Source organism: Helianthus annuus, chromosome 8, assembly GCF_002127325.2.
Source record: "Helianthus annuus cultivar XRQ/B chromosome 8, HanXRQr2.0-SUNRISE, whole genome shotgun sequence".
Lineage (NCBI taxonomy): Eukaryota > Viridiplantae > Streptophyta > Magnoliopsida > Asterales > Asteraceae > Helianthus > Helianthus annuus.
In genome coordinates, this window is record NC_035440.2 from 33,291,024 (window position 1) to 33,304,529 (window position 13,506).

The 13,506-nt window shown below is 36.2% G+C and overlaps 1 protein-coding gene across 1 annotated transcript; it reads right to left on the minus strand.

Annotated features, from left to right (window-relative positions):
• Window positions 1-622: 622 nt before the first annotated feature.
• LOC110872569 (ubiquitin-conjugating enzyme E2 13) lies at window positions 623-4,994 on the minus strand. The gene is made up of 6 exons (XM_022121382.2): window positions 4,851-4,994; window positions 4,648-4,750; window positions 2,011-2,108; window positions 1,785-1,885; window positions 963-1,040; window positions 623-877 (listed from the first exon to the last, which is right to left on the minus strand). Exons 1-6 carry the CDS (start codon window positions 4,897-4,899, stop codon window positions 800-802), a joined length of 507 nt encoding a protein of 168 aa, XP_021977074.1. The 5' UTR covers window positions 4,900-4,994; the 3' UTR covers window positions 623-799.
• Window positions 4,995-13,506: the final 8,512 nt, after the last annotated feature.

Genomic DNA, 13,506 nt, shown 5'->3' on the forward strand with positions numbered 1-13,506 from the left:
ACAAGTCCATGTCATGTATGTGTAATATTCGCGAGTTAAACATACGTTTACTAATGGCGCACTGGTGAAAAGTTAACATACCAGTGCTGATTCACGCTACGCAGTTAATATCGGTGATACATCGGTAAGATATCGGTCATATCGGTCCCCTAGTAAAATATCGATGTCAAATATCGGTCAGAATATCGGTACCGATATTATCGGCGATATTGACCGATATAACTGATATCTCACCGATATTTGACCGATATAACCGATATCTCACAGATATTTGACCGATATATCGCTAAATTATTATTGTTAAATTGCTATATATGTAAATTTTGCATTATATTAAAATTACCGATATCCCACCGATATCTCACCGAGATGACCTATATCTCAAATATCGGTCCTTGACCGATATCCGATTTTTTACTGCATTAACTGCATAGGATTCACGTAAACGTTTGTTACAAACCGCAAGTGCAATGCAAATGATATCATTCACCCAGCCTTGCATTAATTTCCCTAAAATTGTGTTTTAGGTTATTTCTCAAGACATCAAAAGATGTCGAAAATTAATAACAAATGTATTTTTTTTCTTGTTCAAAAGAATTGCAATTAGCTTTAAACATTTAAAAGGGAATACAATTTCGAAATTCAAATTATATAACAAATGCATTTTCATGTGTCTCAAAAAGAACAATTAAAGATGAAAATAGTCTCTACAAACTTTTGAAGAAACCAAAAACAAAACAAGGAGTATATAGAATAATATACTTAAAATCAGCCATAACGACTCACCACATAATCGGTTTCACATGAGTTCTTGTGATTTTCTTACACATCGACCAACTTTCTTCTTGAATTCGTCTCTACTCTCTCTCCATTCTTTCTGAAATCATAATATCAAATGTCAAATTCACAAACTAAGCACTAATAATCTGCTAAAAACTAAAAAAAAGGAATATAAAAGTTACCGCAGCTTCCACGTTAGCAGGGGATTCATCGTTGGGGCTAGAAAGCATTGATATAATGCTCAAGACTATGCTCTCTACCTGCAAATATCGCATTTTAAATCATCTCATGAAAAGCTCAAGCACACAATTACAAAGAAAACAGACTATAACCGATGTAAGCGAGTAGTATAATCACGCAAAGTAGTGTGTGACACCTTACAGGATGGTTTCGGAAACAATTGTACAGGTGGCACAATGGCCTGAACAAAATGGGTTGGTTCGTCAACACTTTTTTGTACATTTTTTAGTTTCATAGATAGTTAACATATTATATATGATTATAAAAACTACAGTTAAATACCATTTTAGTCCATGTGGTTTGGGTCATTTTGCCAGTTTAGTCCAAAGGTTTCATTTTTCACCTGCGGGTCCAAAACAATTTCACTATTGTCATTATAGTCCACTGGGTTAACTTTATCCATTATTTCTGTTAACGAGAAGGCAAATTCGGTCATTTATATGGCTGAATAGCCCTTTTAGTTAACAGAATTACATAGAAAATGACCGAATTCGCCTTCTCGTTAACAGAAAAAATGGATGAAGTGAACCCAGTGGACTAAAATGGCAACGGTGGAACCTTTTTGGACCCACAGGTGAAAAATAAAACCTTTGGACTAAACTGACAAAATGGCTTAAATCACAGGGACTAAAATGACATTTAACTCTAAAAACTATTATAAACGTTAGAAAACATTTTCAAAGTAAAATAACTTAAAATGCTGTGAACCTTTCCGCTTATATTTTGATAAAAAAAATATATGCTTATAAAACAATCATATATACCGTGTGAACTGGCATCCAGCGCTCACTTGCAAGTTCGTAGCCATTAGGATCATCACCAGGCGGATGAAGAATCGATATACAGACCTTTCCATCAGGGTAAACTGTATAAACCAAACAGAAACGTTTATTATGAAAAAACTTAATGAAATCGTAAGTGTTTGGGAATAAGAAAAACATTGAAATAAGTGACTACTATGAAAAACGATATCATATGCTCCATACTAACCGTTTGGATGCCAAATCTCTGAGGTAAATCTTACTGTCGGGGGACTGTTTGGATAATTTTGCGGGAAGGACATTATAGCATTGAAAAAGCCTCCGTCACTGAAACAACATATCAAGAAAACCAGAAGTCAGAACTCAGAAACACATTCTTAGTAAAATAATCTTAAGCCAAGAGATCTTCATAGTTCATTCCTCACAGAAAATATTAACCTAATTACAGTTTATACATATATGCAAGGTTTAAAAGTACGGAAAAATACCTTGAGGCGTTTCCCCTTCACCTCACGTGGCGTACGCCGTGAGGCGAACCAAGGCGGAATATAAAAATTATACATCTTATAAAAAATAAAGGAAAAATTACAAGTTTTGTCCTTTATCTATACCCCTTTTCAGGCGGTGTCCTTTTCAACAAATTTTGACAGGTTTTGCCCTTTATAGGGAATTTTGTTGCAAGTTACGTCCTTTGAGCCTAACCCAGTTAAATTTTTCTGTTAAATCTTATTACACATGGGTAATTTAGTCTTTTTACTTATTAAAGGACAAAACTTGTAATTTATCCTCCACAATCACCCCAACGTCACCACATCACCCCCAATCTCAGAAGATTATCATCAGGTCCAATCTCAATTTCCTCATCTTAATCTTCAGTAGTCGATTGAAATTCCTCCGCCACCAATTCCTCCGTCCACTCTCGCTGTCGTTCACAGCAGTCTCCGCCACCAGAGCAGTTAAATCCTTATCAACCGATGTAGAATCCGAAGCAGCGTTCCGATGTGTCGATTCGACCGGAATTTCGTAACCGTCGACGATAATATACTCAAACGAACCTATTGAATACGACCTCCGGTCAGATTCAGCTGGATCTCGCCGCTGACTAGCTGTTCCGATCTCGATTCTAAAACTACTACTCCTGGTTCCGGTCCGATCTCGGTGGCGATTTTGTTCAGAATATCGGCTTCGCTAAGGTTTACAGTCGAGCGGCAGAGAGGACACGTTAGCTTAGATTGCCACGAGTCAATACATTGCGCGTGAAACGCGTAACAACATAACAGAAGCAAACGGAGCTAATCTTCACCGTCAAATTTCGATAAACAGACTGCGCAATCTCCGCCGTTGATTTTTCCCGTGAGTAGTCGATTGGAATTAAGAAAAATCGGGAAATATTGCGTCTTTTAACTGGGTTTTGTTGTTTGGAGATTTGTGTTTTAGAGTTTGTGAATTATGATCTGATCGATCGGTTGAGTGAAGAAGAGGAAGAGGTGACGGTGGGGTGATTGTGGTGACGGTGGGGTGATTGTGGAGGATAAATTACAAGTTTTGTCCTTTAAATAAGTAAAAAAGACTAAATTACCCATGTGTAATAAGATTTAACAGAAAAATTTAACTGGGTTAGGCTCAAAGGACGTAACTTGCAACAAAATTCCCTATAAAGGGCAAAACCTGTCAAAATTCATTGAAAAGGACACCGCCTGAAAAGGGATATATAGATAAAGGACAAAACTTGTAATTTTCCCTAAAATAAAATACTAACTAATTTCATCAAAAACACACATAAAAAGGACATCAAATGTTTGAAATTGACACAATAAGTCAAAAACAAACACCAAAACCTCCTGAGGCGCAGCTTTTCTTAGCGACTCAGCCCTATGAGGCGCACATACAAAATAATCCCTGAGGAGCCGCCTCAGACTTGTTTTTTGGGTGCCTCGCCTTGAGGCGCACGCCTCAGCCGTTTTTTTAAACCATGCATATATGAGCAAGAAACTGGTAATATATACTTTATGGTACTTATATTTTTATACCGTATATACTTTTCGGTCCCTCCACTTTCTTTTTACTTCTATTACTAATATATATACTTTGTAAGGTTTTCCCTCATTACACCGACCTTACTCTGTTAGTGAAATTTTACTAGGTCCGGTCGTTGTTTTGTTTGTTTGACCAAGAGGTTAGTGACCTTTTAACCTTTCAATACATAACAACTAGATTAAAAAAGGGTGCCTGATGCGCAAGGCAGCCTCAACGCTTCAGCCTACATAAGACACATGTATTACAGGAAGTGCACCTGTGGCGTGCGCCTCATGTATTCCCCATATTCCGGGCAGCAGATTGTTGTACTTGTACACCATGCTTTTCAGGTTACACAACTACCGTACCTAGTAAATCCCACCAATAGCAGTGTTGTTGGTAAGGTCTGTGAGATGTAGGCAAACCTTACCCCTATCCCTAAGGATAAGAGGCTTCCAGATAGACCGACCCCGGCTCCGCGACTCACACATGTAATTTCAATATTAAAACATAGATAAAGTTTATTTGTGTCTAAATATTGGCTAAATGATGCTAGAAACCTTTAAAAAAATTATATAATTATTTGCGCCTCGAGTACAGTGCTTTCGGTTTTAGACCTTGTCACTTTTGCACGCTTCTCGCTTTTTAAAACCAAGCATAACAATAAATTACAATATATGTTTATCTACAAAACCCTAAAAACCCAAAAACAAATCCATAAACATCAAACAAAAACCCTAAATCACCCCAACCAAAACACCAAACCCTAACTATCCAAAATCAAGTAACATAACGGAGACAAAACAACACACAGATACAATATTACAACATGAAATATTCAAAAACTCACTATAATGTATCAGGAGGCCCGATTACAGTCACACTCCATTCAAACAGATTGTTTTCATCAACGAGACCCGCTGAGAATCCGTCAACAGGATTTTTACAGAGATCTATGTAAACAGAAACAAACAACGGATCATAATTGTAAGAACACACAAATAATAATAATAAACTGGATTTGAATTGAAATTAAGAGGATGAATTGAACACCTTTGAGTTGTTTTTGAAGAAGGAGAGTTGCTTGTGATGTAGAAGCCATGAAGAAGAAGAAGAAAAGGGATTTTAGCGTAAGCCCTTGATGATGATGATGATGATTTATAAGCCCAACTCTTGTTGTTCGTGTCGTAACTTTATAAGTATCAAACAAAATTTGGCTTCTCGAATTAAGTTGTATATTTTATATAATTTTTTTAACTTGGTGCATAAGATTTTCGAATTTATTTTTAAAAAATATTTTATTTTGTTAATAGATAATTAGTTAGTTCGTAGTTAATATATCTCATAATTTGAATCATTTGATTATCCAACATGACTCAAAGAGAACACACAATTAAGGAATACGCTACTCTTAAGACCAAGCGGTATGGGGGCCGGCTTAGGCCCGGCGAGGCTCAACGCCCGTCCCCCACACCGCCCCCCACTCCCCCGGCTCGTCCTTTCCGTCACCCAGCAGCCGATGTTCACGGGCCTCTCTTCTCCTCCCTTCTCTCACATATACCTATACATACATACATATATATATATATATAAAGGGGTTCATCCCTCACCTCTTGAGGATGAGACTCTCCATACCCACTAGTCTAAGTGTTAACTGAATTGATCTATCATGACCAAGAAAACATAATTAGAGATAGATACTAATTCCTAATAGAATGAGATAACACCCATAATTATCTAACTAGGAATCACAAACCAAAAGGAAAGGGTTGTTTGTTTACCTTTTACTGGGGCTCATAATAGTTTAGACCTCTTAGTGGTTCAGCACTTAATGGTTCAGATTGTTTGTTTCACGAGCAAATATCTGAATGGTTCAGACATTTGTCTTTGAATGGTTAAGTATTATACATAGTCTGAATGGTTAAGACTTCTAATCTGAATTGGTTAGACATTTGCTTCTGAACGGTTAAGCATTATACTGGCTCTTAATGGTTCAGACCTGTTGGGGAAATTTCAGAAACCGGACGATCAGAGAGGCGTGTAATCACTCTCAGATCAAATTATTTCGGTGGTTCACCCGAATAATTCAATCGGATACAACTCTGATTGTGAGAAATTGAACCAGTGTATGTTGTTTTTTTGTGAAATGATGAACCAGTAGATTGTAACCAAAAACTGTCTACGAAATTGGTTTTTGGGGTTGTAACTGCCTCATGGCAGTTGCCTCTATTTTTCAGACAAACAATAGACAAAAAACTGTCGTTTTTTATCAGCTCGACCCCAGCCAGGGGCTCTGCCCCTTGGACCCCGCCAGGGGCTGCCGCCCCTTGGACCCTGCTCCCAGGGGCGCTGCCCCCGCACCCCCGCTAAGGGGGCGCTGCCCCCTTGGAACCCCCGTAGAGTACGGGCTCCGCCCGTACACTTCGAATAATAATAACTCAAACAAGCGTGCACTCCCGCACCTCCTAACTTGCTTGATGTGTATTATTATTCACTTTGATCACCAAGTCAATCCCCGATTACACTAAAATATCTAACAAGACCTCTTACTGGTTCAACACTTAATGATTCAGACATCTTACTAGTTCAGCACTTAGCCATTCAGAAGTTGCCAAACAGCCCCTAACTCTTTTAACTAATCTCTAATATTGAACCCAAATCTATAAGATCGGACCCGATCCATCTTGTCCACCACCCCATATGCTCATGTACGGCCCATCCGCCCATAGGCTAAGGTCATATAATTACTAATCGGCCAACAGAAATATATGTGTTCAACACATATTCATTCCATTAATCAGACTTCCTTATAAGTTACAAGTGAAATATCAAATATTACAACAATAGTTTAAATATTTTGTGACATCGGCTTGAATTTAAGGTTGAAGTGTATGGGGGATATGGACTGGGTCATCAATCGCCACGTAGGACAATTAATGGATCGCTACACCACCCCTTGCGTCATCCACCATGATTCACGTGGATTAAACCACAGACCTCCTTTTCCTTTTTCCAATATTTCATTTTCCTTTAGACAAAAATAAATTAAAACAAGAGGACAATGGTTTGGGTCATGACCACACCATTAAGGTAGTGGTTTTGGGTGACATGGTATTGATGTTGAGGGTCATGGTGGTCATGACCACACCGTATAGCCTTGTAACGATTATTTGTAACATTTTTCTTGAATGTTAAATTATTGTTAGTAACTGAAGTTGATGATAGAGATTTAATGTAATAACTACATCATCTATTATAACGTTAAAGTTCAATCAATAATCTGATTAGACAACTTTGACGAGGTTTGAGAGAGTAATTCTTCATCAAATTGATCATTTGGTTTTGTAAGCCAACATTGATGAGGGTTTAGCGAGTATTTCTTCATCAAATTGATCATTTGGTTTTGTAAGGCAGCATAGTGGACAATGGATTTATTTCACTCAAGTGCCATCCAAATCATATAACTAAATGGTGGAAACAACATAGTAGAACTTGAAAGCATATAACATCACACCAATTTAAATGCGAGCAATGTGTGTTTGAAACTTTGAATTGAGTTTATCACTTAAAAATGATTATATTTTTTGAGTAGATTGCCAAAATCGTCCCTGAGGTTTGTGCATGTTTGCCAATTTTATCCAAAATAATTTTTTTTTGTACCACAGTGCCCTTCACTTTTGATACTTTTTGCCATTTTCATCCGAATGTCTAATTTGCTTTAGTTTTTTTGTCAGACATTTGGATGAAAATGGCAAAATATCTCAAATCTCGATGACGATTTTTGGCAAAAAAGTTAGACGTTTGGATTAAATGACAAAAAAAACCCAAAAATGAAGGGCAATATAACACAAAAAAATTTGTTTTGGATAAAACTGGCAAATATGTTCAAATCTCAGGGACAATTTTGATAATTTACTCTATTTTTTTAAGAGTCAAGCCTATAACTATTTTTTAAGAGTTAAGCATATCTTCTTCAAACTAACTAAGCTAAAAGTTTTATAAAATAAATCAATGCTTACAAAAGGCTTCTAAGTTATATCTAAAAGATTGATGGGAAAATATTCCTTCAGAAGATATTTTAATGAAAAAAAATCAAATGGACTATGTAAAAATAGGCTAGTATGTTTGGAACTTTGGATAAATTTATATAACTAGTAGATGCCCGCCCGCGTTGCGGGGCGATTGCCGAATAATTCTCAGTCAATTAAAAAAAAGACTACTATAATTTTGCTATGGAAAAAAAAAAACAATGATAAGACCGTAATTTTGGGTTCAGGGCAAAACTGTAATTTTTCAGGACTAATGAGCCAGTGTTAGGCAGCTAGAGTTATGCGCCGCCCGCGTTGCGGGGAGCTAAACCGAGTATTTCTTAGGTTAATAACATGTACGCCTTTATGTCGGTTAGTTATACATGCTACCTATAACACGATATCAAAAAATATACATCAAGTTAACCAGTTAAAGAAAAAGAGTACCATAGTTATGATAAAAAAATTAACTAAAACGATGACAAGTGTGTAATTTAGCAATATTTTAGCTGCGGGTGAAATCGTAATTTTTAACTGTGTGCAAAATCGTAATTTTAAACTGGGAACCAAATCGTAATTTGGCAGGACTCTAGCTGTGGGCAAAACCATATTTTTATTTTGAACTGAGGGCAAAAGTGTATTTTTTAACTGAAGGCGAAATCGTAAATTTAAGCTGGGAACAAAAGCAAAATTTTATTTTGAATCAAGTGCGAAATCGTAATTTTACACCTGGGATAAAATTGTAATTTGGCATCACCTATAAATAACTATTATATGAAAAAAAAAAAAAAAAACAAAAGTCAAACTGCCGCCCAAAAGTGGCCAACCATTTGATACAACTATTCCCTGACGTCATATAAACTTGAGATTGTATATGTTGAGAATATGAAAGAAAAAGGTCGGTGATTCCGACCATATCTTTCTCACGTGACAAGAAATTTCCTTTTTGCATACAAAGTACAAACCATCTATTTTGATTTTTCTTTTATTTTAGATCATCTATGGTATTATTACAACTGGTTTCCATTCTCTGTAAGAAATTATTATTTTGATGTAAAAAACTGAAAAAAAAACAATAGTTATATAATAAGAAATAATAAAAAACAAAAAAACAAATTTACACCGCAATATGTAAGACATCCAACTTTAGAGATTTAATACATCCAACATTCGTCTTTTAATAAGTGACACATTGACCCCTAACTTTTGGTAATTGACAACTTTGAGCCCTATTTTTTCTACTTAAAAACTTCACATTTCGTCTTCTCCAACATTTCAATTATTTTGTTAAAATTACTTTTACGAATTTACACCATAACGTGTAAGACATTCTATTTTTTTTAATCTTTGACTAACCACATTAAACGTAACATGTGTAACAAAGTAAAAAAAACGTGCCAAGTCACATGCGGGCACCACATATTAATGGCATCATCGAACGTGTGTAACGAAGTCGCAAACGCGACGTTGCCACTGCAACGCGCGGCACGGGTAATATAATCTTAAAGACAAAGGTCGGTGGAGGACCTTTGTCTTTACAAAAATACACACTTAGCCTCTATACATTTATCTCTTTTCAATTTTCATATATTACAATTCTAATTTCTATACTTTTACTTTTAACCTCTATACTTTTACTTCTTTCAATTCACACTCTCAAATTAGGTAACTTAAGCATTCACTTTTAACTTTTGCTAATTGACAACTTTGATCTGCCAACTTTTTCTACTTAATAACTTAACGTCTCATTTTATTTGAATTGTTTCTACGACTTCAGACCATAGTGTCACACATTAATATATTTTTTTAATCTATGTCTTACCATGTTAATGTCTAAAGTACTTTTACGATTTTACACAGTTGTCTAAAATATTGTTACAACTTTACATGTCGTTTTAAAATTCACGTTTCAACGTAAAAAACTCACGTTTTGACATAAACTTTTTTTCTCAAGCGAGTCTGGTAAAAAAAAATACGTTTTATACTTATTTTGTGTACGTTCGTAAACTGTATTTGAAATCAAGTCGGGTCAAATAAAATACGTTTTCATTCGATGGCGATGTAATTTTTTGAAGTAAAGAGTCGGGTCAAATATACAGTATAAATACGAGTTACTTTAACTTCCGACGCCACCGCAACGCGCGGCGGGTCAAAATCCTAGTAACTTACTATTTTAAAAGGTTCAACCAGATCTTTCTCTTTTGAGGAAAGAGCTCTCCACCATACTAAGGGCAGTGGGGGCGATGCATATTTTGTCTGTGATAGAAAAGTATCACGCGTGATACATTGATGGAAGCCACTGCCAGTGTTTGTTCATCATGAGTTATGGCAAGAGTCCGTGATAATGTTAACGCGTTATGGAATTGTGAGTGATGAAACATGTGAGGGGGTGTGAGTGTTTATTGTGGGTGTTGTGAGTGATGGAAAAATGGTTGATGACATGATGGAACTTGATTGGGTGTTATGAGTGATGAGTGAGTGATGAGTGATGACTACCCCTCTAAGCCATGGCGTTATAGAAATGGTCACATATATTATTATATCTCCAATGAGTAAATTATATTTCCGTCCTTTACGTATATACTAAATTTTAGGTTTCGTCCTTAAATAGGGTATTATCGACAATTTACCTATAGCATCACAATGTGATTAAAATTGTTAGGGGCTGTTTGGCAACATCTGAATGGTTAAGTGCTGAACCAGTAAGAGGTCTGAACCATTAAGAGATTGTATAATGCTTAACCGTTCATAGGCAAATGTCTAACCAATTCAGATTAGAGGTCTTAACCATTCAGACTCTGTATAAATCTTAACCATTCAGAGGCAAATGTCTGAACCATTCAGACATCAGCTCGTGAAACAAACAGTCTGAACCATTAAGTGTTGAACCAGTAAGAGGTCTGAACCATTAAGAGCCTCATTAAGAGGTAAACAAAGAGCCCCTTAGTCTTGTTGTACCCATAACCGCAAAAGTTCGCAACTGACTAGGTTAATCCAACTTCTCAGAGCTATGCAACTTTTAAAGAAACCTCAGTGCCCAATCAAAGCCTCTAATCCACCCTTCAGAGCTTTTGAACCATTAAAAACATTTGAGCATTCTTTTGTACTCAACTTTGTTGTAAGACTTTTGAGTCACCTTTTAAACTTGCCTTAGTTCAGATGAGAAATTGTTCTCAAAAACAATTTGGTGCAAAATTTAATTGTGTGATATTAAGGGTTTTGGTTTGATATTTGTATCTGCATGTTGCGTGCAAGTAGAGGTTCGAAGATTCTAGATCATTCGAACCAAAGTCAGAATTGTGGAAATTCTCATTAGCCCATATCACATTTCCAGATGGCAGACACAGTCAGAATTGTGGAAATCCTCAATCTTGAGGGGAAGAGGAGTAGAGGCAACCGAAATTGACTTGGGAAGAGCGAATTAGGCAGGATTTGATAGACATGCACCTTTCTGAGGACATGATCGAGGATAGGAGTTCGTGGAGACGTATGATTAAGGTTAAGGACTTTTAGAAGTATGTTACGGTTTTGTATTAGTTTATCGATTTAGGACCATAGTTTTTTTCAGTGGTTTGTGAATAAGCTTGCATGTGTGTCTACTTTATGTGTTATCTGATCCTATTATATGTTTTTACCATTTCTCGTGTTTGGTAGCTTAGTAAGAACATCTTCATTATTTTTAGAGTTAAATGCCCGGATAGTCCCTGTGGTTTGCCTTTTTTTCACCATTAGTCCCTAACTTTCTAAAATTACCTCTATAGTCCTCAACTTTTCAATTTTCGTACCCAGATAGTCTCTGGTACGGATGGAGTTAGTTTTTTTCAGTTAAGTGGGTGTAGAATTACTAAAATGCCCTTCTTATTAAAAACAATAACTTAAAGGTGGGGCCACCTTTATCCTACCCCTATCCCCTCTTCCCTTTCTCTCTTCCTCTTTCTTGTTTTTTGTCTTCAAGAATCAAACCACCACTTCATCTTCTCCACCCTCACCACCACCATCTCCACATTTCACGATCACCTTCAGAAACACCCCCCCCCTCTCTAAACCACCAACAGAAACTGTTGTATGTAATCTGGCATCCATTGCATTACCACGATATGTTCGAGAAAATGTAACTTTTATTAATATATGATTGGCCTAATATCCTTTTGATTGTGCTTATTTCGAAGTTATATTTCAGGGAGTTCCAGCAGAATCTCAACCGTCAAAGCTTGTTGGTAGCCAAGGTTCTAGCAATCGATACTTCGATTTGGATAAACTAGCTGAGGTTTGTTTCTAATCCCTTCATTTTTGGAAACTTACTTTCGATTATGCTTTTAGCAATCTGAACACAAGTATTTTTTTTTGGGCAGATGACACCAGTTGTTACTACAAATTTCAACAAAATCATTGATGTTAACTATTATCCAGTTGAAACTGCAAAAAAGTCAAACTTATGGCACAGACCCATTGGTATTGAGGTTCAGGGTCTTGCAGATGCTTTCATACTGCTTAGTATGCCCTTTGATTCACCAGAGGTAATAGTCTTCTTCTCTGATGTTGAATAAAGTATTTATGAGTGTCAACTATTGTTACAAGAATCATATCATTTGAACAAATTTATTCTAGAGGTGTTACACGTGTTCCTTTTGAGTCACCTTTGAGATTTTAAAAGATTGTGACTAACAATAATAATAATTCTTTTAGTGAGTTCCCCCACCTTCTTTGATCCCCTGCTTCTAATACTCTGTTTCTTTTTCTGATGCTTTGTTAGGGTGGGGAAGATGAAGTTGCAGACAAAAAACGAGAAAAAATAGAGAAAGGGGAGAGGGGGTAGGGCTGGGGTAGGGGTAGGATAAAGGTGGCCCCACTTGATTTAAATATATTTCTCTTTATCTTTAAGTTATTTTTTGAGTGAATTTCAAGTATTGTCCTTTATGTTTATACCCATTTTCAGGCGTTGTCCTTTATGTTTAAAATTGACGAGTTTTGTCCTTTATGTTTTCATATCATACACGTTTTGTCCTTTAGGTCTAACCAAGTTAGTTTTTTCAGTTAAATTTGGTCATGTGCTTTGCATATGAGGGCATTTTTTGTCAATTCAAAGGTTGCAGAAGGTTTGAGCTGTAAATCTGCCGTTGAACTCACCTTTGAATTGACAAAAATGCCCTCATGTGCAAAGCATATGACCAAATTTAACTAAAAAAACTAACTGGGTTAGGCCTAAAGGACAAAACGTGTATGATATGAAAACATAAAGGTCAAAACTCGTCAATTTTAAACATGAAGGACAACGCCTGAAAATGGGTATAAAGATAAAGGATAATCCTTGAAATTCACTTTTATTTTTTTAATAACAAGGGCATTTTAGTAATTTCACACCCACTTAACTGAAAAACTAACCTCCATCCGCGCCAGGGACTATCCGGGAACGAAAATTGAAAAGTTGGGGACTATAGAAGTAATTTTAGAAAGTTAGGGACTAAAGGTGAAAAAAGACCAAACCACATGAACTATCCGGGCATTTAACTCTTATTTTTATGTGGTTATATGTCTATACATGTTTTGTTTGACTCTTTGGTTTGGATATGAATTTGGAGCTCGAGGTCTCACTTGAAGTTACATTCCACCCTTCTCAGACCCTATCAATAGCTTGGTTATGAGTGAGATTATATTGGATGCAATTGACATAAAAAAAAATT

Bases quoted from the DNA above. Each gene is read 5' to 3' on its own strand.
- LOC110872569 (XM_022121382.2), bottom strand. From the start codon at position 4,899: ATGGCTTCTACATCACAAGCAACTCTCCTTCTTCAAAAACAACTCAAA. The intron at 4,751-4,850 runs GTGTTCAATTCA...CTGTTTACATAG, and splicing joins TCTTCAAAAACAACTCAAAG to ATCTCTGTAAAAATCCTGTT. The intron at 1,041-1,784 runs GTATATATGATT...CGATATTTGCAG, and splicing joins GCTGGATGCCAGTTCACACG to GTAGAGAGCATAGTCTTGAG.